The sequence below is a fragment of the Diabrotica undecimpunctata genome, chromosome 4 (genome assembly GCF_040954645.1).
Source record: "Diabrotica undecimpunctata isolate CICGRU chromosome 4, icDiaUnde3, whole genome shotgun sequence".
Lineage (NCBI taxonomy): Eukaryota > Metazoa > Arthropoda > Insecta > Coleoptera > Chrysomelidae > Diabrotica > Diabrotica undecimpunctata.
Window position 1 is genome coordinate 95873364 of NC_092806.1, and position 27997 is coordinate 95901360.

Here is a 27997-nt window from a genome sequence, read left to right on the forward strand (position 1 = left end):
GGAGAAAAATACAACTTCCTACGTTTCATAGTGAAAGCGAAAGTGGAAGGAAAAAGAAATCCAGGAAGAAGAAAATGCTCATGGCATAAACGAGGCTGCAAAGTCAATAAAACCCATTCATTATTATGAACAGCTTAAAATAAAGATACAAGTTAAAGTAAAATATATTAAAAAATAACAATATTACACACGGCAACAATAATAATAAAACAATCAGTGTTGGGGAACTTTTTGCATTTTGGGATATTTTCAGTTACATTATCATCGAATCCACTAGTGTAAACATTAATAATATCAGAATCGAAGATTTGGTTAATAGTTTACTCGAGATGATCCATTAATTGGTCTTCTATTTGAACGTAAAAAATAATTTGTAATCTTTCGCTGTAACTTTTTGATACATATGAATGTTCATTCTTCGTTGTATATTTCAAAACCTTTATTTTTTTGATATATCTTTTGGCTTGAGCCCAAATAAAGTCAATATCATTTAACTTACAGTTTTCTTAACCCTTTACAAAATAGATACAATACATCTTATGCAACAGATAATATATTTGAAGATAAGTGGTAATTTTCTAATAATTTAAAATAATTCTTACTAATTGATTTATATAATTTTTAGGTATTGTTACTCGCGAAGCATTAAAACGTCTTCTCTTTGGTACATACTTCGATCAGGATTCTGATGAAGATAAACGCTATGAAGAAATTACCGACTCAGACGCATTAAGAGAACTAGCAGTTAGTTGTCTAATAGAATACAATGCCACACATAAGAGCAAAATGGACATTGTGCTTTTTGACTATGCTTTAGAACATTTGTCCAAAATTTGTCGAATTCTCTCAATGAGATGTGGGAGTGCATTACTGGTAAAATTTGCATTATTTTCTACATTCTTTTTTATGGTACTCAATCAAACTAGCCGAAGTCAAAATAGCCGGTCTAGTCCATCGATAAAATAGCTAAGTAGTATACAACGGATGTTAAATAAAACAAAACAATAAAACTATTGAAAAGCACAGTACAGATGTATGTATTTAGGATATGCCCTTTTACAGTAAAATACAAACTATTCTTTCAGAAAATCGGCCAAAACGCAGCAGAAGCAAAAAGAAGGAAGAAGGCCAGAAGGCGATAGGAAAAGCACCCACGGGAGCAGCTCATCCCTCTCCAACCCCTCCCAAAACAAAGGTGAAGATGCCCACACCGGAGGCTGACAACGGTTCCACCTCCAAAAGAGGACAGGAACCAACAGCCCCCGGTGTAAAGCGCCTTCACTCAAGTACCTTCACGGAGGGCACGCCGAGGAAGCATAAGAAGTCACGCAGTGGAGAAAACACCGCTGCGCCTTCAGAAAGCTTCGCGGAAGCTACCTTAAGACATTTCAAGGTTGCCATTATAGATAAGGTAAACCCGTATGAAAAGGTCACCGCCGACCGGGCAAACCTTATTAAACACAATCTTGTCACCCTCCAGCAGCCAGGTAAAAGCACCCACGTTCAAATCGTGGACTTACTCGGGTGAGATCATCAGAGTAGTCTGTGATGACGATGAGGCGTTTGCATGGCTGGAAAAGGCTACAGCTGATCTCAAACCGCAAGAGGAAGCATCACTGGCTGTTGTCAGTCAGAATAAGCTCCCAAAACTTACCAAAGCCTCTCTATGGATCCCAGAGAATGCTATTAGTACCTCTGATGGCCCAGAAAGAGTGCTGCGGAGGTTAGCGGCGCAAAATCCAGACATGGCAGTTGCGAGATGGTTCACCTTCCACCATGAGGTAAAAAAGGATCCTAAAGGACACCTGTTTGTCTTCGAAATCGGAGACGATGACATGGCTGTCCTTAGGAAAATGGCAATGAGGCTGAGCTGCACGTTCACCTCATTGTATCTAAAAGCAAGCACAAACAAAGTGAAGGATACCTGCTCGGAACCAGAAACCTCAGACACGCGGCAACCGACGACGGTTGCTGAGAATGAGACACCCCTGGTCTTACAGCAGGGAGAAAATCATCAGATGATGGTCGACGAACTCTGCGGAGGACGTTTCGAAACAACTGAGGCTGCCCCCTCCTCAACCGAGGAGGAAATGGACACCTAAAAAGAACCAAAACGACACCTAAGCCATGGGCAAGGACGTCGAAAAAAATAAGGTTACGATTATTCAATGCAACCTCCAACACAAAAAGGTGACAACGGCGGCACTATGTCGCCGCCTGGATGTAACGGAGGATGCAATAGCACTAATCCAAGAACCTTGGATAAATAAGACCAAAATAATTGGTCTTAGCAGCCTAAACGGTCAAATTTTTAGCTTACCAAGCAATCAACAACCGAGAACAGCAATATGTGTTCCCAGAAAGCCCCTATGCTTATAAAAAATCCTGTTCAATAAGAATGGTCCAGGAAAGTCGCAAAACCAACTCTTGGTGGTGCACTGAATTGAAACACCTTAGGAAGATAGCAAGAACAGCTTTTAATAGAGCGAAACGCACCAAACTCAAAGAGGATTGGGATTCTTATCAATCAAATCTCAGAGAGTTTAAAAAAGTCTGCAGACAAAGACAAAGAGCTGCTAGGAGAAGCTTCTGTGAGGAAATCGAAGATTTCCCGCAGGCTTCCAGGCTACAAAAAGCGCTCTCAAAGAAATCACATCGGCATGCCGGCATACTAACGAAGGAAGATGGGAACAAAACTTTCAACCTTCGAAAAAGTGCTGAGGTCCTGATGAAAACACACTTTCTCGGTTCTAGTGTCTCAGCAGCACCAAACCGGATGGAAGAGGCAATCATACCCTAAATAAACGACTTGCATCTCGCCAGAACAATGATTAATGAGGAAAAGGGGTAAAATGGGCCATATTGTGTTTCACCCCTTTCAAACCACCAGGGCCTGACGGCATATATCCAGCCCTACTACGGTGGGGACTGGATATCCTTCTGCCGCACCTCGTGGAAATATTCAGAGCCTCTTTGGTTCTGATATATATCCCTAGGAAGTGGAGAGAGGTATGTGTGGTCTTTATACCAAAACCAGGTAGGATGGACTACATCCTACCAAAGGCTTTCCGACTAATTAGCCTAACATCCTTTCTGTTGAAAACGATGGAAAGGCTATGCAAGAGGTACATAAGAGATGAAGTTCTGGTCCATAACCAACTTCACCCAAATCAACATGCATATACTTCGGGTAGATCTACCGATTCTGCACTGCATCATGTAGTGGGAAGAATTGAAAGATCGCTGGAGAATAAAGAATCCACCCTAGGTATATTCATAGACATTGAGGGAGCGTTTGATAAAACTACATTCCCAACTATCACCCAACAGCTCAACGTCAGGAATGTTCCCCTGGCCATAAGCGAATGGATATTCAGTATGCTCTCTAATAGAGCAATAAGCATAAATGTAGACGTTTCTGTTAGAGGCATGGTTACGAGGGGGTGTCTACAGGGAGGGGTGCTATCACCACTACTCTGGAACATAGTTCTAGATGACCTGGTTGACCAACTCAGCAGCAACGGTTTCTACACAATAGCCTATACAGACGATATTGCTGTCCTGCAAAGCGGTAAGTTTGGGAATACACTATGTGAGAGATCACAAGTTGCTCTACGACTAATAAGGAACACTCACTATCTATAAATCCTAAGAAAACAGAGATGGTCCTCTTTACCAGGAAAAGAAGAATCACGGGCTTAATATCCCCAAGGATTCTAAACTAGTTTAAATTTTTCTGACGAGGTGAAGTGCCTTGGTATTACCCTTGACAGGAAGTTAACATGGAACTTACACTTAGATGGTAGAGATAAAAGAGCATATATTGCCTATGAGCAGTGTCAACGAACGGTCGGACGCAGCTGGGGCCTCACCCCAGGGTGATCGCCTGGGTCTACACCGCTGTCATTAGGCCAATGCTAACTTACGAAGCTATTGCTTGGTTACCAAAAGTGCTACAGGCAACAGCGATTAACAAACTAAACCATATTCAGCGGATAGCTTGCATAAATATAACAGGTGCCATGAAAACAACACCAACTGCTGCAATGGAGTTGATCATTGGCATCACGCCTCTAGATATATATGTCAAAGAGGTGGCGCTAGTGACAATGATGCGACTGCGCTCAGCTGGTGCAAACCTTGATGTAGGAATGGGAAAATTAAGAACTCGTTTCTGACGGGAAGAGCTGGATGCGCTACCACTGCTACAGGCAGGCTGCGACTCAATTGAACCAAAGTTTGTCTTTAACAAACCCTACAAAATTAAAACAAGACAGTATATGGAGACAAACGTGACAAATGCCTATTGCATATACACCGATGGCTCCAAAATGAAAGAATGCTTAGGATGCGGGATATACTCCAGATTACTGAACCTAAGAATAAAGTGGAGTATGGGTAAAAATGCCAGCGTAGTTCCGACAGAACTGACTGGTATCTCCATAGCCGCAAAAGAGATAACCCAAAAAGGTATAGCAGGGAAAACTATAATGATCTGCACAGATAGCAGACAAGCGCTACTAACCTTGAATACACCACGTGTAACATCAGGTTTAGTAATGGAGTGTCACGAGTTACTAACTCAAGCTTCGGATGGTAATACCGTCATCCTGCGGTGGGTTAAAGGACACAATAGGAATAAAGGCAACCGCATTGCTGACCAATTATCTAGGAAGGTGGCAGGCCTAAGACTCTTAGGACCTGGGGATCTTTTTGGTTGGTCAGCTACAACAATCGCGGAAATTGTCAAATGTCACTCCCATACGCAAACCTTAAAAGGATGGGAAGAATGGAAAGGATGTAAACTTATCAGGGTAACACTAAGTAACCTTGAAGAGTCAACATTAAAGAAGTAATTGGAAATGACCAGGAAAAACCTACGTTTGGCAGTTGGTTTTTTAACTGGTTATTGTTAATTAAGCAAACACCTCCATACACTTGGGCTAGCAGACACACCTCTATGTAGAAAGTGTGAACGAGAAGACGAAACTGTAGATCATGTCCTGTGAATGTCATGTGAATGATCGGAGTTATCGTTAATATGAGAGTATGCGTTCGGCGAGTCCTGGCCCACACCTTCTTACATAAGAGAGATGTCTCCTGGTGACTTGTCCACCTTCCTAGAAATGACAGGATGGACAATAAGCTAAGGGTGACAGCCCCTTGGAAGAAGGACAATGGGTCAATTGTGGCCTAAGTGCAGTGAAACTGAACTCGCCCTCCCTACTCTACAGATACAGGTACAGATCCTCTTCCAGAAATAAAAAACAGAAAAAAATACTAACGTAAAAAAATTATGACATCAAAAGTGTTACAGAACTAACGTGGAAACGTCTGGCACAGGACGGGACTGGCAAAAAAATTATTTAAAAAAGTGTTGTATGCTATTGGACGTAAGCTAGTCTGATCTACATAATAGACTGTCTATTGCAATTATGGCGCAGTAGAAGTAGTAGAAAATTTTAATATTACCGTTTGATGTTAAAAAATTATATATTTCGATTATTTCAAATGTTCGATAATATTTATTATTCACTTATATTTTGGTTTTTTCCCTCTATATGTTTGATCCTGCCTAATATAATATTTCCTTTATCCAATTATTATGCTAGTTGTTCTTGTCTCTGTTTTATTGTCCAATGTTGAAGTAACATTTCAAAAGAGATATATATTCTTCTTCTTCTTTTTATATAGACATGAATCTGTCTGTTTTTCAATGTGCCTTCAGTAAGTTGTCGTTCCGTTCCGTTTTGTGGTCTTCCCACTGATCGTCTTTTTATTTGGGAACCGTCTTTTGCCGTCTTTACTACTCTATTTGTTGTTATTCGACTTATATGATCATCCTATTCTACTCTGCTATTTCTTACCCAGTTCTTGATGTTCTCCACCTTGCACCTCGTCATATATCTGTGCTTCTAGCTACGTCCCATAGTGTCTTACCATTATTAATTTTTCCAAGTGTTTTTATCTCTGCTGTTTCTAACATCCTTGTTGTCCTCTCTGTGTTAGGTCTTGTTTCTGCCGCGTATATAATTATTGGTCTGATTGGGCTATTTTGTAAATTCTTCCTTTCGTTTTTTTTTTCGATATTTATATTTCTCCATGTTGTTTTATTTAGGCAGCCTACGGCTCTGTTTGCTCTATTCACTTGATCTTCGACTTCAGTATCGAGCTTTTCGTAGCTAGATGATGTGATGCCTAGATATTTAAACTCCATCACTTGTTCTATTATCTGACCTTCCAGCTCCAATTTACATCTTAGTAAACTTGCTGTTGTAACCATGCATTTTGTCTTTTTTGGGGAAATTAACATGTTAAATTTTTTGTCGGTTATATTAAATCGTTGTAGCTCACGTTGTAAATCATCTTCACTTTGATAGAGTAGTATTACGTCGTCGGCATAGCAGAATATTTCAAGTTGTTTTTCTTCCATTTGGTATCCTTTTTTACTTCTTACTTTTTTTATTATTTCATCCATAATTAGGTTGAACAATAGAAGACTCAGGGAATCTCCTTGTCGTATCCCATTGCCAGCTTCAATAGGGTCGGTTAGTTTTTCTTCTACTTTTACTTTTATTGTGTTGTTTTTGTAGATATTTCCGATTGTTTTGTTGTAACATTAGAATACAACCTTTTAATTTGTTGTATTCTAATGATTTCTCTTGCACTTGCCTCATTTTAGATATAGCGTCGGTGCATGATCTTCCCGACCTAAAACCTTATTATTCTTGTGCGAGTGTTATAATTTTATTCAGTTTATTTGTTATCACTTTGGTTGTTAATTTTGGTGTTGTGCTTAATAAATTAATTCCTCTGTAATTTTCCGGGACCGATTTGTCTCCGGTTTTTAAGAGAGGTATTAGGATGCTTGATCTATATTCTTAAGGAATTCTGTTTTGTTCTATTTTTTTTTTAATTAGTCTTAATAGTTATTTGGTAAGATCTGGTCTTCCGTACTTTAGTAGTATGTTCGGTATTGTGTCCTCTTCCGGTAATTTTCTGTTTTTTAATTTCCTTAATACTTCCTTTACCTTTTTTTCATTCATTATCGTCACCTTTAGCAAATAGGGATTGAATGTGTTTCGTTTTTGTTAGTTTGTTCATCTCTTTTCTTTGTCCTCTAATTATTCTCCATATTTTTTTTTTGTGTTCCGTAGAAGTCGTGTTCCATCTGTTTTGAGAAACTCTACCAGTGTTCCTTTTTTATTTGTCTAACTAAAGTATTCGTTTCATTTCTGATTCGTTTATAGTAGTTGTATGCCTGTTATGTTTTTTGTGTTCTGTATTGAAAAAAGGCGTTCTTTTTTTCTTCACATTCTGTCTTTACTTCCTCTCTAAACCATGGTGTTTTCTTTTTTGATATGTTAGTGTTCGTTACTTTGCTCTCTCCAAGTGATTCTGTTGCTGCGTTAATTATGTTATTTTTGAGTTTTTCTCAGCTTTCCTCGATGTTATCGTTTTCTAATATTTCATTCCCAGCGATTTTCTCTAATATTCTTTTCCTGTAAAAGTATTCCGTGAATTCCGTATTTAATACTTCGACTTTGATTTTTGTTTGTGTTGGCGCTGCTCTCTTGGGTGAGAAGATAAATATTCGATATAATAAATACGTAGGCCCCTAAACTAAAAATAAATTTAACATTTGAACATAAATACGAATTCACATTAAGACAGAAAAAAGAAAACTTGTAGACCAACTAAATAGACAAGTATCGAATACGAACGAAAGCTGACAGAACGTACTGAGATAATAGACAAAGATTTACCTTTAAATCCTAAATAAAACGTGATAGAACACTATAATATAAGCAGGAAAACATATCAACAAATAGACAACTTTTGCAATACTTAACACTTAATAAAATAGAAATATCAAAAATCAACAAAATAATTGTTAAGAAAAAGGCTAGTGAAGTTCAAAATAATACAGTTAAATGCAATACCAGAAGTAAAGAAATACATATGAGACTGGTAGAAAAAAAAACAAAGGAAGGTAAAAATCTAATTACAACACTAGTTAATGATGAAAACAAGGAAATTCCAAAAAAAGAACAACCATTAGGTAGAAATCTACTACCAAAAATAAAGTCATCAAAAGCAAAACCACCACTAGGTAAAGACGAAAAACCCTGAAAAGCAGTAAAAAATGTTGGATCTGAAGACACACCAGATATACCACAGGACGAAGAGAAAAAAAATTCTAAAAAAAAGTTTAAATTCGCCGTTTTTTAGACATATTTAAAATGCCTCACATTTGTTGCAAAAAATCAAAACCGCAATTGTATGCCATAGGTTTTAAAAATTGGGTGTTATTAATAAAAATTCCGTAGTGATCAGTTAATGAACAAGTGATGACTTTTAATGATCTCATGAGAATAGTAAAAAGTCGCAAAAATCGGACAACTTTTATTTATTTAAAACTTTTATAGAAACTCAGTTAAATTGCAGAAAATGCAAAACTTGCATAAGAATGCTGCACTCTTCACCTTTAAACTTTTTGCACATTTCTTGGGGTCCCAAAATTAACCATCTCAGAAAAAATTAGTTTGTTCATAAGATTTTTAGAGGTTCAGTGGCATTTTCGTCTCTGACGACTTAGGTATAAATAAATTTATTTATTTTTAACAAAACTAAAGCAACTCTAGTACGTCGTGATGTGTTTTTTAGATGGCTCTATTTCGGTTATTTCGGATTAAAAAATTGAAGAAAATTGCTTTATTGGATGCGGAAAATAATGTTTTTTTAAGTATACGGATTTTAATATTTGTATTTAACTAATTTATTGGTTAAATATCAGTAATAACAATAAAAACAAAAAATTTCGCCAAATTGACAAGCAAAATAATTCAATCAACCTGCAAATCGACATCAACACACCACTGTGTTGAAGATATTTTTTTTTCTTTTTGTAAAAATATCACTTTTTACAAGGATCTTTAATACGAACCACTTAAAAAAAACGTAAGTCATCAATACGTTAAACATTTAACTAATAAGTTTAAAGCTACAGGTGATGTTAACAACACAAAGCACGAAGTAGACCGTCGAGTCCGAAATAAAGCAATTTAAGTGGTGGTTTTGGATCATTTACGAATGGATAATCGACAGTATATCAGACAACTTTCTCATGCATCTGATGTATCAGCATCTAGTGTTTATCGAATTATAAAATCTCATAAATTTGACCCTTACAAAATATGATTACTTCATCAATAATAAAAGGAAGACGATCCTTATCGTCAGCTTTAATTTTGTGAAGAATTTAGTAAAATTATAAATAACAACCAACATCGATTCTATAATACGTGTTTTTTCGACGAGTGTACTTTTATGTTAAATGGTGAAGTTAATAGATATAATTGTCGTTATTGGAGTAACAGTTGTCCTTATTTATTCATGGACACATACATAAATACTTCAGAAATTAAATGTATGTGTTGGCAATTTAGGAAATCACGTTATTGGACCATTACTTCTTGAACTTTCTTTGAACTTTCAATGAAACTTGAAATCTCAATGGAACAACCCATTTAAATTTATTAAAAGACGTGATCTGCTGATCACTGACACATTGGAATCTGATAATAATCTTTTAGAGAATGAACTAACTTTCGAACAGGACGAGGCACCCTCACATTATGATATACGAGTAAGACAATTTATGAATAAACGTTTTCCAGTGCATTGGATTGGCAGAAGGGGTCCGATAAAATGGCCAGTCAGATCACTGAACTTTTCGCCTTTGGATTTTTTTTTGTGGGCATACCTAAAATAAAATCAAAAATATTCGCCACTAAGCCTGCAGATCTTGCCGAATTGCGACAAAATAATGTGACAGAATGCCGATTATTGACACCGAAGGTCTTTGAAAACGTATGAAGAGGCTTTGAAAATAGACTGACTGTATTATTGTATAAATGTCACAGGACGTCATTTGTAACATTTAATTCGTGAATTTGATGAAATTTTATGTTTTTTGCTATTACTGATGTTCAACCAATAAATTAATTAAATCCAAAATTATCTTTAAAGATATTTTGTAAATTAAAAAAAAAGTAATGTGTAGAGAAAAAAAATACCTTTCAAATGATGTGCCATTCGATCACACTTGCTATTTCAAGAAAACTGGAGGTTGATGCGGGACAGTAGGGGGTTACATTTAAGGGCATAAATTTTTATAAAAATTCGTCCCCCTATTGACGCCTTTTTTTAAATATTGAATTAACTCCTGGTTTCTCAATTTTTCGGAGTCAAATTTTCGTTGAACACACTATAATATATATATATATATATATATATATATATATATATATATATATATATATATATATATATATATATATATATATATATATATATATATATATATATATATATATAATTATATATTAAAAACTAAACTTAAATATTTATTGCAACTATAACAGTAAACCTGTTTTTAACATAGGTTGATTTTCGAGTAGCATGTAACTAGCACGAACAATATCAATAGCAACATTTCAGTGGCATATGTGTGTAATGTGCCTTACTTACTTTATGGTAAGATCATATATAAATTCTGCATAGAAGTTTAAAGCCGAATTTTTGTCAAAACTACCTAATTACTTATACAGTAAAGTAACCTCCTACGACATCCATAGCGTCTTTCAACAAGCTCTATAATCTTTGTGTAAAAGGATTTTCTTTTACTTAGAAAATTATAAAATGTATAGTTATAGACAAACTGCTGTTAGCGACAAGACATTCTACAATAGTTTTTTTATTTAAATCTTTTTAAATATTTTAAATCTTTAACACTAGGTTGGTATAAGTGGTTCTGGTAGACAATCTCTAACTCGTCTCGCAGGTGAGATATACGGAATGAAGCTCTTCCAAGCTGAAATTACAAACAATTATTCACTTACGGATTGGAGAGACGACATTAAAAAGGTTTGTAAGGAATCAGGCGGTAGAGGAAAGGACACTATATTCCTAATTGGTGAAGGTCAAATAAAAGACGAAAGCTTTCTTGAAGATGTTGATTGTCTTCTTAATTCTGGTGAAGTGCCTAATATATATCAAATTGATGAGAAACAAGAGATTTTAGATATGGTCAAATTAGCTGCACAAGGTAAATAATTCTTATCTAAAATATAATGTATAATATTTTAATTCGAAATATATTAGATACAGAACTACTTAATTTCATTGTCATTTGAGAGAAATACATATTTTTTTATTTCCCTACATCCTCTGATCTTGTTGATGTTACGTGAGAATTCGATTCTCCTTTGTACAATCAGTTTTTGCGTAAATCTGTAAACATCAAACGCTTGACCCTAAACAATAATGTTCTACAGAATAATTGAATACTTTTGCGCATAGATCACGAGATCAACGAACTAGACTTATGTCGTTTTTTACCGCACATAAGGCAAAATAAGTTTTAAATAAGGTATTCAATGTATAATGTATACGCTCCTAGAAATATTGTGAGTCCCTAGGCGGGCCTATAAATTTTATGTATAACTATCTAGATCAGCGTATATCTGTTATTTATGGTAAGTTTTAAAAATGTGGGGTGATAATAGAGTGATTTTCCATAAAAAATTACGGTGATGGTCTTTTCCAAATATGTGAGTAACCGATTTCCACTACTTGTTGAATCTCATGGTTCTGTCTCTTACTTTATGTTGTATATGTACGTGTAATGTAATGAAAATGACGTTGAATGTATTTTATGTTAAATGCTAAACTTGTAAGGTTAATAAATTAAAAACAAAAACATAATACTTCAGTATTATGTTTGACAATTGACAAAACAAGTTCGGCCTTATAGGCTTTTTTATCATCCGTTGGGACCTTCGTAGTACGGGGGCGTTATCAGAGCTAGCTGCAGTATTTGTAATATGTAGTATTTGTGATAAGCAAGTTGAAGTATTATTTGAATCATGTACATCTGTATCTTGAACTGAACTAGAACATGGTGCTGCTTTATTTGACGCAAAAGTATTTGTAACAGTTGGATCATTAACCATTTCAAAATGTGTTGATTGTATATTAATGTATACAGGTTTATTTTCAAGAAGAGATCTGATTTGATCTATATGTCTCTTCCATATTCTTGTATCGTCTAAATGTATAAGGTAGTGTAATTTCCCTAGTTTACGTTTGACTCTACCAAGTTCCCATTTATCAGCGTGTATGTAATCACGAGTCTCTACTGTTTCTCTCACCTCTAAGTTTCTTACCTTGAGATGGTTTTAATTTTGTACAGGAGTTTTGTAAAACGGTTTCAATAAATCTAATACGAGTTCTGATCTCTCTTCCAAACATGGGAATGACTGACACCAGTTGTACTATGTGGGTTTCTTCTGTAATTTAGTAAGAATTTGTTGAGCTGTAGCCCCCTTTCATTATTATCTCCTTTTTGTGCATGTAGCGCTTGTTTGAAGTACCTCTCTGCCATTCGATTTGTAGCTGGATGATATGGTGTACTAAATTTGTGAAATATTCCATTTTGCTGTATAAATTGTATAAATTGTTTAAATTCGTAACTAGTAAACGTTTGTGCATTATCTGAAAATAAACAATTTGGAATTCCAAATGTACAACAACTTTTTCTTAGTAAGTTTATGGTAGTTTTGCTTGTCAAATTTTTAACCATATGTATTTTTTGCCATCTAGTATATGCATCCACTAGAATAAAATAGCATGAATTCATGAAAGGTCCTGCAAAATCTACGTGAACTCTTTCAAAAGGAGTTCTAGGTGTGTCCCATGGGTGTACTACTGTTTTTTCTGGATTATTGTTGATTTTGTTGCAGTCTGTACAATTTTTGCATATATCTTTTATATCTTTAGAAATTCCTGGCCACCAGCAGTATCCTCTTGTAAGCATCTTTAACTTGACTATGCCAAAATGAGCAGTATGTAATTCATTTAAAACTTTTTTACGTAGGTTAGTTGGGATTACTGCCATTTGTTGCCGAAAAATACAATTATCTCGTAAAGAAAACTTTATCTATGGGACATTGAATCTGTCCCTAGTATCGATCAGTTTTCCAGTTCCTAGAGCATTGTAAAGATTTTTTAGTGTGGGGTCTTTTGTAATTTCAAAACTTAACCCTTTAAAAGAAGCAGGTAGTAAGTCAAGTTTCTATTTGACTGATCTCAAACTGATCTCCCACGTCGTAATCGAATTCAAAAGTACTAGTAGTATCAGGAGGTAATCTTGACATTACAAAACATTTTCATGGACTTTTGTATTTATATACTTAATTGTGTAATTAAAACTTTAAAGACACAGTGCATAATGTTGCATTTTAGTTGTAGTTAGTGTAGGTTAATTTTTAGATGGAGAGAATATTTGAACTAAAGGTTGATTATCCACGTAGAGTGTAAACTCTCTACCATATAGATAATAGTAAAATTTGTTAATACCAAAAGTTTGTGAAGCAAATTTAATTGGTCTCTCAGATCCATTCGGATATATGTGAGATAATACTACTCTGACTGCATATGGACTAGCATCAGTTGCAAGTATTAAAGGTAAACTTGGGTCAAAATGTGCCAAAATTTTATCAGAGATCATTTCTCTTTTTACTGCTGTAAACGCTTCTTGACATTTTGTGTCCCATTTGAAAGGTAGGTACTCTATCTTTAAGAAGATTGTAAATTGAATATAAAGTATGGCTCAAATTTTGTAAGAACCTTCCGTAATAATTTGAGTGTTACTAATGTTCTTTCTGTCTCGTTTGTAGGTGCTTTTGCTTTCTGTATAGCTTCCATCTTTTTTGGTTTTATGTATACCATTTTTGTCAATTTTATATCTACAGTATTTAATCTGGTTTGCTAAAAATTGACATTGGTCATTAGTGACTCTAATATTATATTTTGCAAGTCTGTTAAGAACTAATTCTAGTCTTTGATAATGTAACTCATCGTCGGGTGCTGTCATTTTTATGTCATCAAGGAAAACTGTCACTCCTGGGATATCTTTTAAAATGTTTTCAATTTCCCTCTGCCATATTGCAGGTCCACTGAAAATCTCATACATTAATCCTCTACGTCTATACAATCCTCTGGGTGTACTAAGTGTTAAGTATTTCTTCTGAGCGTACTTCCATTTCTAGGTATGCTTCTTGTTAGTCAAGCTTTGTAAATTTATCTTCACCAGCCATGGTAGAAAATAGAGCTTTAATTGTAGGCAATGGGTATTCGTCTACCACTAAATGCTTGTTAAGTGTATTTAACTCTCCACAAATCCGTACTTGACCATTACTTTCAATCACTGGTACTATAGGTGTAGTATATTCAGAACTATTAACTTTTTCTAAAATACCTTCCTTTTCTAGCTTCGTAAGGTCTTGTTCGACTTTTGGTAATAACGCATATGGTATTTTTCTAGCTATTATAAACAAAAGGTAAAGTGTTTGGTTTAACTTTTAATGTAGCTTGTAAGCCTTGAATTTTCCCATACTTTCATGGAAAGCTTATGAATATTTTGTAAGTAAATTTGTAAGTTTGTTATTTGTAACTTCAGATACTTCTGAAATGTTATCTAACAGTATATCTAACTGGCGTATCCATTTACGGCCCATTAATGGTGGTCTATCTCAGTTTACTATGTAAATGTTTAAAAATTTTGTATCACCCTTGTACTTAACATTGACCTGTGTAAAACGCACCACATCTAATGACTTTTTGCAACAGTCTATATAGTATGTAACAAACTTCAAATCGGTTTTTTGTAATTTTAAATTAGGAAAATATATTTTGAAATCATTGAAATTTAATAATGTAACAGCTGCACCTAAATTTATTTCAAAGGATACGCTTACCTTGTTGACTTCAACTGAAATTGTAAATTTTTTCCTGTAGTATGAATGATATGAATGACTGTTGAAAATGTCTTCCACTTAATCTACCTGATTCGAACTTTTACTTTTCATGCCCACTTTGCTCATATGGCCTCCTCGTTTACATTTTTTACAGACTAAATGTGTTTTATTAGATTTGTTCGCAATATTTATGTTGTGAAGATCCGCATCTAAAACAAAATATATTTTTAGTTTGGTTATGATGAATATCATTTCTTTTCACATTTGGAGGTTGTTGTGTCCTTGTTTACTATTGATTCTTTATTTATATTAGCACTTCGATTTGACTTCTGTAATCGAGCTGCATCTCGGGTTGATGTCTCTATACTAACGGCAACTTCTAATGCTTTCTCCTTAAGATCCTTGTATTCTAGGGGTGTGCTCTGAATATTTTGGTTTCGAAGACCAAATACGAATATTGATTCCTCAGGGCTTTGTTTAAATAATCACCACATTTGCAAGTTGTAGCTAATCTAGGTGAAGCTGTAATATGTTCATTGGCCCTTTCCCCTTAATGTTGTTTTCTTTGTGAAAATCTGAAATTTTCCACTATTCCCAACGGTTCGGGGTTGTAATGTAGTTTCATTATATTAACCAGTTCATCATATGATTTCTCGTCTGGGTTTTCCGGCGAAATCTTATCACAAAGAATATCATATGCATCAGGACCATGTAGTGTAGAAGGTATGCGGCTTTCTTGTCTTCTGGTACTGCAAATACATTAAATGCACTCTGAAGGCGCTGTAACCACCGGTCAAAATTCTTGGATGTATCGTAAATTTCAATGCCAAATACGGTGTGAACTGAATGGATTGTAGTCTCAGTAATTTTTTAAAATGTATATGTAAGTGTAAATTAGATAGGATTGCTATTGTATATGTATGTGTAATGTAATGAAAATGGTGTTGAATGTATTTTATGTTTCTTTATTTGTTTACTAATTAAAAACATGTGTGCGGTAACCTACATAACGTAACTCCGTAAGTAATGAAGTGAGTAACGTCCCATGACATCTTTCAACGTCCAAGTGTCATGTCACAGAATTACGAAAATGTCAAGCATATGACACTTTATAAACTACTTTATTTAATGTTTCCGCAGACCTTGTCATGCTAGTATTATTGCATTCATACGTAGGTCTTTCTGTCCATCATATGTATAAAAGTTCTGAAAAGTCGTATACAAATAATAGCATTAGATAAAATAATATAAAATATTTAATTATTTAAATATGTAAAATAATATTTAAAAGTCATATTGTTGTGAGATAATTTTATTGTATTTTTTTTTATCAGGAGGAAATAGAAACCTAGAAATCAGTCCTCTTGAAGTTTTCTTTTTCTTTACAAAACGCTGTAAAGAGAAACTACATGTGGTAATGTGTTTAAGTCCAGTTGGATCGGCTTTCCGTAATAGGCTTCGTCTGTTTCCATCTCTGATAAATTGCTGTACTATTGACTGGTTTCGAGACTGGCCTGAACAAGCGCTGGAAGAAGTGGCTCATGTTTGGATGGAAGAGATTAATCTTTCAGGTAGCAAACTCTTAAAATATTAAAAATATTTTTTATTGTGTATTAAAAATATTATGGCTGTTTTCACATGTATACCGTAAAATGGAGTGTATAGCAACAGTTTTTGTCTTCTTGATTACCACAGATACTCTGTTTAAACTCTTAAAAGCTTAAAAGTTTGGTATGGTACCTCCTTAAAAGTTAACATACCTATTGGAAAACAAAATTAACTTATTCATAATACAAAAAAAGATAAATAAATATGTCTGTTGCTAGTATCCCACTAAGTGGGGTAAATGGCAACACTTGTATGTATATCTGCTCAGACAATATATTTGACATACAAAAAATGGTTGAAGACATCGACACTAAGTAAAATTTAAGGAAATAACTTTTTTATACCAATGTTTAACCTTAATAGTAGGTAATTATTAACTTCAGGTAACTGTAAAGAGAACTAATAAACTTATTGTATTGTTAATCCTTCAAAATTATCGTCAAAAGTAATTAGTACTTGAAATCTTGTAGTTGTGCACAAACTTGGTTGTCCACGCTTGCGGATTACATCATTAGGTGCATTAAACAGTCAAAACTCATTTGACCCAGCATCAATCACAATAAAGCAATACTATAATATGTAACAACTTTAGAAACAATGCCGTCAATTCTTATCGGTACATTGCTCCTGTAGTGACCCTTTCCCAAAGTTAACATGCTCCTTTTCTAACTTGGCTGCACCGTACTGAAGATGACCAATAGTCAGAAATACCTATACACGGTTGCCTTTTATCGATATACCTATTTTGGTTTTCTGTTTTGCGAGACATGCCATTACATTTTACTTATATATATATATATATATATATATATATATATATATATATATATATATATATATTATATATATATATGTTCTTTTTTCTTTTTTTTTTCTTTTTGTTCTCTATGTGCCAGAGTTAAAACACACCAGTAAAAGATGACAAACAAAATTTTTACCATCTGTACCTAAATTTTAAAGAATTTTAAAATGTATTTTGTCCACTATTTTATATTTTATGTGTGTGTTATTAATGTTGAGTGTCTATGCTTTTACAAATAATCTCAACGACTAGTAAGTTGCACTGAAGATTTGTGATATTTTATAAATATTTACACTTTTTTTTCTTATTACAGTGTCTTGAAAAAGGAATAAAACCATTCCGAAAGCTAGACAAAAAGTCATAAGAGTGTTTCATTAAAATCCCGGCCAATTTTCTGACTGCAACCCTAATAAACAGTGTTGTTTATATATATATATATATATATATATATATATATATATATATATATATATATATATATATATATATATATATATATATATATACAGTGCCGACATAAATCAGGATAATTGTTATTTTAATTTTATAAATTAAGATCACCATTGTAGTCAAAGTTGAATTCTCTTGGATATGGATTGAGCAAGGTTCAAGAAATATTCTTCTACCATGATTACCCACAACCTCTTCAACTCCTCTTCAGCTGATATATGTTGCTCGGTGGACACTCTTGAACCTTATTTTTCATCGTATTCCAGGCGTTCTTGTTGGGATTAAGGTCGGGCGAGTTACCTTGCCATTCCAATACGTTAATATTGTGATCATTCAAGAACTTTGACACTATCTTGGCCTTGTGATCAGGGCCACCATCGTGCATAAAGAAGTCACATTCGTGAATTTCTCACTAGTTCAATAAATGTTGTTCTAGAACAGTCACATAGTTGCTTTCCCTCATTGTAACATTCTTGGACAAGAAATACAACCCTGTTTTTTCTTTATTTTCACCAAACGCACCTCATACCATTACACTTCCAGAATGTTTGACGGTTTTAACTGTGAACGATCGTACCTTAACGCGTTGTGTGGACGACGAACAAATTTGGGGTTTCCTCTTACTAACCTGAACGTTCTTTCGTCACTGAACATGACTTTTTTCCATTGTTTAGGTGTCCAATGCTGATATCTTTTACAAAAATCTAATCTTTTTTTCTTCATTGCTTTTATAAGCAAGCGCTTCTTTGCAGCGCGTCGACTTGGTAATTTTAGATCTTTCTGAAGCCGGTGACGAATCGTTCCCAGAAAAACGTTCTGAAGGAGATCGAGATGTTTATTTTTGAGTTCTGTGGCAGTTATACAAATGTTAAACATTACTTTACGCCTGATGATGGTGTCAGTCTTAGATGGTGTTTTTTTAGGAGCTCCAGAACCAGATTTTCTTTCCGGAACATTCCCGAAGGAAGCAACGCAGCCGAATGTTTCAATTGATAAATTGCCTTTCGTGAAACACCAATATCACGTGCTACGGTAATTAATTCCCTTTCTCAAGTAATGGTAAATTCGACCGATATTTTTCACTTCAATTTAGAATTTAACGACCCTTAACTTTACTGAAAAACAGAATAAACTAAAGAAACTAAGCGGTGAGTAAACTACAGACAGCTGCTTTCGCAAGTACGTTATCCCTTCTTCCTGCAAATGCCAAACAAGCGCAGACAGAATGCATGCAACTTTTCTTCGAATTTAGTGATTTATTTGGCAATGAAAAGATTTTTCGCCGGCACTGTATATATATAGAAGTAATTCGATAATCGGGAAACTTACCTGACTGGTAAATGGTGTTGGGTTTTGTGCAGGTTAAATGTATTTCTTCTAGTAACTTAAGGATCTCTTTATGTATTTTATCAGGAACAGGAGTTTTATTTTATTTTTTCTTTGGATGACCTTTACCACCTTTCCTTTTGATATATGTGAGCTCTCTTATTCTACCTTAACTTCTTCCTAAAATATTATATTTATGTTTTTAAAATCCTATACTGCTTGTGTTTTGTTTCCCATACAGCTTTTATAGCAACTATTATTGTAAATAGTTTTTCATGACCTTGGCTGTTTATTTATTTCATATCCTAAAGTAGATTAGAAGTATCTAGATTTTTTTTTAAAAACTTTCATTTATGTGTTTTCTGTATTATTTGCTTGTTGAATAATTTTAATAGCCTGCTTTAGATGTTTGTACCCATATTTGTTTTCGTATTTATTTTTATATTGTATACCTTATTCCATTCTTTTAAGCTATTCATCATTTATGGTTTATTTCAGCCATTTATTGTGTTTGTTACTATATGTATAGATTAAGTTTGAAGTAATTTTAATATTTATATTTTTCATAGTCTACATTATCCATAAATTTTCTAATTTAGTTCGGGTTTCTTTTCGTTTTTTACGCTTTCCTTAAACTTATTTTACCTTTGGTTACTACTAATTGCAATTTGATTATCTTTAAGATGTTTTGTACATTTTTTTTCGCTTCTGTTTTAGTTCTTGTTCTACTTAGACTTTAACTTCATCTTTGTAACTGATAATAGTGGAGGATGATCTCTGTAAACAAGAGTTTTTAGATAATTACTCGTCAATATTATTAAATTTCTAAACCTCCCTTTAATTACGATACTGTCAATTTGGTTTCTTACGATATTTCCAATGGTATCAGCTGGATATTTCCATATACATTGAGTAATACCATGAAGTACTTTGAAGTGTGTATTGATGATTACAAATTATATTTCTTAATAACACTGAACCAGTCTATTACACGTTCGTCGTTACGAATTCCGAGTACGACATTGCCTACTATCTGATGTTTTGATTCTCTCGTCTTTCATAACAAATCCTTACAATAAAATGTTATTTATTTTATTTTTACCTATAGAATACCACTTTTGAAACTAAATAAAAAATAGAAATTTAGTAACGATTAAAGTTAATATTTTTTATATTATCTAAGAGAATTTATATATTGCAAGTATAAAAAATAATCAAAAAACCGATCACATATTTATCGTTACTTTTGTATTTACCGATGATGGCTGTCATATTTGTTCTTTATATACTTCTCTTTTATATTTAATAAATAGTATTCTGTTTTATTAATATACTGTTATGAATTTTAGATGAAATTAAGAGTACTTCAGTGAGTGCATGTAAATATTTTCATGTTGAAGCAAGGAATGCCTCTGATGAATTTTATAAAGCAGTAAGCAGGAAGACTTATATAACATCAGCTTCATATTTGGAACTGATTAAATCGTTTACTGAACTAACCAATCGCAAGCAAGAAGAAATTATGACAGCAAAAAGAAGATATCTTGGTGGTTTGGAAAAGTTATATCATGCATCCGTCAGTATAGGTAAGAACTGTTCTATCACGAGAATCACAAGAAATTAGTGGTTGATTCCCATTAATAAATAACAATATAATAAATAATAATAATAATAAAACTTTATTCATCCTTGCAGATTATTTACATAATATAGGACATGTCAAAGTAAAAGGAAACGTTAAAGACTACCTATAAAATATAAACATACACATAAATATAGAAACAACATACAACATATCTAAGACATAAATTCCGAGACACTATAAAAAGATGACTCGATGAGATAAGTCTTCAATTTATTCTTATGTGCCCTATCATCATCTGCTTCACTTTTTAATTTGAATGGGAGCTGATTAAAAAACCTTACGCCGCTATAATCAGGGTTTTTTTCAAACATAGAAGTACGATAATTGTGTACATCTGAATTTGATTTCAATCTATTGATATTAGCTTTTGTATACAGAATACTTCTGTATATAAAAATTGAGGGAACAGTGAGTATTTGATATTTTCTAAAATGCTCTCTACACGTATGTCTATATGGTGAATTAAAAATCCAGCGAATTATGCGCTTTTGGGCTATAAAAACTTTCGAGACATTTGTTGCACTGCCCCATAGAACAATATTATATGACAAATGTGAATAGATGATAGCGTAATAAACATTAAGTATCTGTTCCGTTATAAATAAGTATTTGAGTTGCAAAAGAGCATGCTATCCAGAATTAATTTTCGAACATACATGATTAATATGTACCTCCCAGCTCATATTACTGTTTAGATGTAGTCCTAAAAACTTTGTAGTGTCAGATAAAGTGATAAAATCATTGTCGACTTTGACAGAGAAATTTTCCTTAATTGGAGCTTTTATATAAAATTGCATACATACTGTTTTACACGAATTTACTATTAAGGAGTTTTTTTCGCACCCAGACGTAAACTCTTGGGCTAATGTATTGAGTTTTAACCTCAATTCCTCAGCATTTTCTGCAGATGCCACCAAAGTCGTGTCATCAGCATACAAAAAAATATTTTCCGTACTCATATATTTAGGCATATCATTGATATAACAAAGAAATAACAAAGGAACCAGTATTGATCCTTGTGGAACGCCAAGATCAACGTCATACAAATCTGATTAATAATGACCGACTTTGACATACGTCTGTCGATATTCTAGATAGGATTGTAACCATTTTAAAAACTTACCTCGAAATCCAAGTCCGTTTAGTTTACAAATTGCTACATTTAAATTTATAGAGTCAAAAGCTTTAGTTAAATCAAAAAAGAGGGCTCCAACAAATTTCTTTTGATCTAATGAACTATAAATGATTTTAAAAAATGTTGTTGATGCACTCTCGGTTGATTTACCTGGAAGAAACCCATTTTGATATGAACTTATTATGTTATATTTACTAAGAAATGACAACATCCTTTTACGAATGCATTTTTCAATAACCTTACACAAGACAGTTGATACGGTAATTGGTCTATAATTTTCTAACATAGTTTTGTTTCCTTTTTTAAATATTGGGGAAACAATACCAATTTTCAAATCAGTGGGAAAAATACCCATCTCTACAGATTTATTTATTAAATCAGTTAACGGTTGAATAATGTACACGATTATATGTTTAACTAGCTTTGTGGAAATGCAATCAATACCCACTGAATTTACATTTTTTAAGAATGAAACAGCTTCGGTAACATCGCCATAGTCAATAGGATAGAAGAAGAATGTTTGGTCAACATTTAAGGTCATATAGTTTTTAAATTGCGAATTTCCATATTTGTCTCCGTCTCCGGAAAAGGTTACCTTAAAATTATGTCGGTTAAGTTAACCTTTTCTGGAAACCTAAAAATAAAGACGACTTTTAGTGTTCGAAATAGGTCGTTCTAGGTTCGAATAAATTAGATTGTAAGTCTAATATTTATTTCTACATCTCAGTTGAAATAGACGTGCAACTCATTCATCCTCTATCGTTTTCTTAAAAATTTATTTTCTAACTTTAAGTCTGCTCTTCTAGTATCGCATTCCGTATATATTTTCTCATTGCCTATATTCATCTACCTGTTCGCATATTTCACACCGCTCGACCTGGAATCGATATGACGTCGATTGCTCGCCAGACTGCATAGCACTGAAGATCTGTTTCGAGTTTTTTCATGTTCTCTGGAAAGATAACCAGGTGGTTACGTATTGTTTGCCTGATCGAATTCTTACAATCGATTGAATCAACTTTTAGTTGCCGCCTGTGGGTATTTTGTACCAAGCCTGAATATAAGTTACAGCTCCGGTACAGTACTAACATAGTACCATATCATGTTCTCAGGTAATCCGCTGCTACATAAATTTTATTAAAATTTATTAGTACTTGGAACGGGCTGGGTTCCTCTGCACCGTCCAAGTGGGCCGAATAAATACTTCGGCTGGGTACAAGTAATTATAAGGTATAATAACTTCGGAATATCCTTCGACTTGGTATATTTCCATTAAGCGGTGGTTCTTTTGTTACGTGGATTTAAATAAACTACTTTTGCTCAGTATAAATGTATTGCATTTATAAATAGTATACCCTTAATTGGTTGATAGACAATATAATAATTACTATTTATTTGCTCGTTGCTTGCTTGTATAATAAATATTATAACTTACAGTTGTTATTGTTGACGTGATCGGATGATTCACTATGCGGCAGTTAAACTTAAGAGAGATGTGTCTTCTCGGAGAGTTGAACGTACAAGAGAGAGAATTCTGTGCAATCTTTCGTATCGTCAAATTTTGGTCTGTACCAAAGGGTGGTTAGGGGTAGGGCGCGGGAGCGCTGTTGCCAGTTTTGATCAAATCCGAACAGTACTTATCTAACAGAAACATATTATCTTCAGGAACATTTCTTATTAGAAATTAAAACGCGCAGTATCTGAAGTCGGACATTTTCCCTATATATATATATATATATATATATATATATATATATATATATATATATATATATATATATATATATATATATATATATATATATATATATATAACTTAGAAGTTATGAATATGAGAAGTTATGAATAGTCCCTACCTAATTCAGATCCTTTTATAGTGCAATTAACATAACATTCTTTCTATTTTTAAGATATGTTTGTATCTTTTAGCTTTTAATATAATATTTTACACTATTTGAAACTTTAGGTGAAATGCAAGATTCCTTAGCAGCTTTACAACCTCAGCTGGAGGCGATGAATAAAGCAGCATCCGAGATGCTAAGTCAGATAGAACACGAAAGTATAACTGTCGAAAAGGCTTCAGCAGTAGTAAAACAAGATGAAAAAGTAGCTAACAAACAAGCAGCTCAAGCTCAAGCTTTAAAACTTGAATGCGAAGCGGACCTCGCGGAAGCCATGCCCATTCTGGAAGAGGTAGTTAGAATTAAATATATCTTTTAATTGTGGCCAAACAAACATAGCTAAAATAATATTATTTGTACCAAGATATACTTAGTCATTAATACTCCAGTAAATGATCGTTTTGGAGCGTAATTTTGCTCGTCACGGTGGATTTTGCTTGCACATTTGGATATAGGTTCCTCTTACCCCCTATTTCACTTTTGAACTTTTACTTGGGTGATGCTTATTTAAAAAAAAAATTGGTTTAAAAGTAAAAAAAAATGCCTTTTTTTTTAAATAACTTAAAAAGTATTAGTGATACGGAAAATCTTGAAGAATAACTAAATATAGGTTTTGTTTTTCTGAACATTTTGTTTTTTTTTTCTGTAAGACAGAAATTGGTTAATATTTTAGTTTTTAAAGTTTGCATACACTCGTGATTAGTGACTAGTTTAAGCCCTTTCAACACTTTTAAAAATAAGGATTTAAAAAATTAATTTAAATGATCTTATTGCCCCTAAAAAAACTACAAACTGATTTTTTAAGTTAGCTTTAAAGCTAACCGGGTTGTGAGTAAAAAAACAAATCACATATTTTAGGAGATATCTAAACGCATATGCTGGAGCATTGGAAGATACACATAACTATATATACTATTAAGACACTATAACTTTCACCCATCCCTACAAACTAATAAGAGTTGTTTTTTAAGTTAAAATAAAATAGATTCATAACATTTTGATTAAAAAAATGATTGTATTTATAGTTTCAATAAAAAAATACTATAACTATTTGAATTTCTTATTCGGATAGTTTTTATTAGGGTAAAAATTATGAGGTAAAAAATTAAAACAATAAAGAAATCTAAATTTAATCTTACTGTATAATCCAAGAGTTAAGTCCAAGAGTTAAGTGAATCTTAAGTAAAACCTGAATCCAAAGTTTCATACAATTCATTGGTCAGACGGAAAATTATAGGGTATCGCCGTTTTTAAAAGTAGTGATATTAAACATCGTAGCGATAAGGTTCAGGAGACATAGTGTGTCACAAACAATGCTCAATGAAATAGGCGAACCTGAAGGAAATACAAGCTTGGCGGGACAGATCTTAAAAATTCATGGATATAATATAGAGGGTAATATGTAATAGTGTATGTAGTGTTGAGAGGTAAAGATGGTTGCATTGAGCGAATTCATAAGAGAGTAGGAGCAATATTGGCTGATTCAGGGAAAGGGGATTTTTATATCCATGCAATCCATACTCTTGTATAGAGTGCATGAGTTTTTTATATTGAAAATTGCACCAAAATCATAGGAGTATAGATAAAGGTACTTTTTAGTGATGTATCTACCGTACTATGTCAATAGATAGATATGCATGATGAGAAGACGAATAATTGAAGACAAAATGAAATACAGTGGAATCAAAAACGTGGGAAGAATAATCTTGATCTACCGTGGTATCATTAACCTTAAGATACGAGTTAGCCGTGACTATGGGGTGGTATTTACACCCAAAGTATTGTTGGTTTGGCTCTTACCTAAAATAAATTGGTAAGAAGGAGAAACGTATGTGTACATTGAGACAAAGTATATGAAAATACTACAGAGCATATCATGTTAGCCTGGTGGACCTGATGTTCTATAGCAATAAATATTAGAACCTCATGTGATAATGGTGAGGGTGATCAAATGGAAAAAGAGATAAAGACGAGACCGTAGGGATACAATGAGTCTGTTTTAGATTTAAAAAAGAGTGGAATATATTTATTTATTTATTTTTATTTACAGGATGTCCTTATTTTACAAAATTTAACAAAAATTAAATATTTTAACCATAATACAAGTACACACTAAAACTAAGTATTAAATAATTATTGTTAAACAAATGATTAAATTAAGTAAATTAAATTAAATTTCCTAAAGATCTTAATAAAATGAAATGATCTTAACAAATAAAAATTAAATAAAACGATCTTAATAAAATTACTCATCTTTGATTCCTAACATACTCAGTCAAACAGTGCTTAAATCTTACAGATTTTATATCCACCAGATTATGATATTGTCTTAACTCATTTCCCATGATCTGAATCCTGTTAATAGGAGAGAATTTGCCATAGTTAGTGTGATAGTGTTTTATAGAAAACAAAGGCATGTCTCTAAGAATTCTAGTGTTACATCTAAAGTTGATAAGACTTACTAAATCAGAACAGTCAGTGGTATGGTCAAGTAGTTTATGGAGAAAAACCAGATCACATTTAGTTCTGTAGTCTTCTAAGGAGCTGATATTTTGCCTTGACCTTAGTTCTACCGAAGACATGTTCCTTAAGTTTAATCTATAAGCACAAATCCGGAGAAACTTATTGAAGTTATACTTCTATATGCGCGGTCCACGTTGGAAATTTGTACGGGAGTTAATCGGTGAAATCATTACATATGTAAGATAATGAGTAAGAGAGGGACAGAAGATATATTTTTTCTCTCTTCCTCTCTCGAGAATAAAAATGTTCCTTTTGTATATATATTTAATAATTATATATATATATATATATATATATATATATATATATTTAATAATATATATTATTGTGATATTTAAAGTCTTGGTGCGCCAAGCAATAATTAGCTAATTAATTTTTTTGATTAATTAAAATTATTTAAATGATATGATTATGACTCTATCACAATTTTTAATTCTTTTATCTCAGGGTTAAATTCGTGCTTCAATATCTAAACTATTACATGTGAAAGGTAAGGTCCAGAGAATACCGGAATAGTAAAAAACACATATGATCTAACACTATATATTGAAATAAAAATAATGAAATAATTCACACTCAAAAGTTTTCAATAAACAAATCTCATATAAGGATTCTCAAAATTTTGTTCTCCATACGTGAACAATCAAAATTAATGGTACAAAAAATATTAATTGAAAACTCAAAATCCCAAACTCTTCTAACTCTCCTAATCAAAATATTTATATCCTTTCTAAATTACGTGTAAAAATTATGTTATCAATAAAAGAAAAAAACTGCAGAAAACAAAAATATCTCTCTCTGATGATGAGTGGTCCAAATCCTTGTTCCTTGTAGACTGTATTATCTCCTCTCAACCGCTCCCTATGTAATCAGCAATCTTACAACAGATTGTTGCAAGTATATCGTCCTTAATGATCTCCTTCAAAAGCAACAATCATTCAAATTATGATAGCCTTTCTCCTCTCGATAAACTGAATCTCTCGTTGGCCCGAGTGAAAAATGACTCTTGGAATATCTTCTCTTTACGATAAACTGAATCTCTCGTTGGCCTGAACAGTGACTCTTGGAATATAAGTAGGAAAATATGACTTACAATATTTTGCTTCTTCAGCTTCTGTCAGATACACTAACTCCACAAAAACTCACTAACATTCAACACTACTGCTTGCTACTTCTTGGGAACCACCAGAGAACAATCACTGTTCGTCTTACAGACTTGGAAAACCAACTGATTATATCTTCTCTCTCCTAAATCTAGCTAAACTTTCATTTCTACATACCTATCCCACCTTTTTCAATCTCCGCCAATCAAAACTCGTCACAATTCCCCCATTTTTTCATTTCGATAACAAACAAATTTTTACCTATAATTATAAAATTTCCTAAAACTTATTTACAAATATTATTTTTCTATAATTCTTAAAAACTAACAAAAACATCTTTCTAAAATCTCTTCTATTTGTCTCTAATCACTGCATTAACGTATTTTGGAAAACCCCGTTCAATTGTCTTTGGATTTCACTTAAAATTATGCGGGTCACTCAAGTATAACAAAGAAATAATTTATGCAAAGCTTACATTTTGTTTAGTACAGGTAATCCAAGAATTTAATAACTTTCCTTCTTCGAAATGTTTGTTGGATATTATCCTACTTATCTGAATTATTTTAATGTTTTTGAACTTTGAAATATTTTTAAACAAACCAATATTTTTCTCGATTTTACATATCATAACAAATCCCCGCCATTTGATCTGCCGAAAACTCTTTGTTAAATTTTAAAAATG

General features: G+C 33.1%; 1 protein-coding gene across 3 annotated transcripts in view; it reads left to right on the forward strand.

Annotated features, from left to right (window-relative positions):
• The window catches only part of Dhc62B (Dynein heavy chain at 62B), a 279647-nt gene that overhangs the window by 148753 nt on the left and 102897 nt on the right, over nucleotides 1–27997 (forward strand). For all 3 annotated transcript variants that reach the window (XM_072529938.1, XM_072529940.1, XM_072529939.1), the window contains 5 exons: nucleotides 626–873; nucleotides 10801–11110; nucleotides 16157–16393; nucleotides 20358–20594; nucleotides 23755–23981. In XM_072529938.1, the coding sequence (XP_072386039.1) occupies nucleotides 626–873; nucleotides 10801–11110; nucleotides 16157–16393; nucleotides 20358–20594; nucleotides 23755–23981 (1259 nt within the window). The remainder of the gene's footprint in view (nucleotides 1–625; nucleotides 874–10800; nucleotides 11111–16156; nucleotides 16394–20357; nucleotides 20595–23754; nucleotides 23982–27997) is intronic.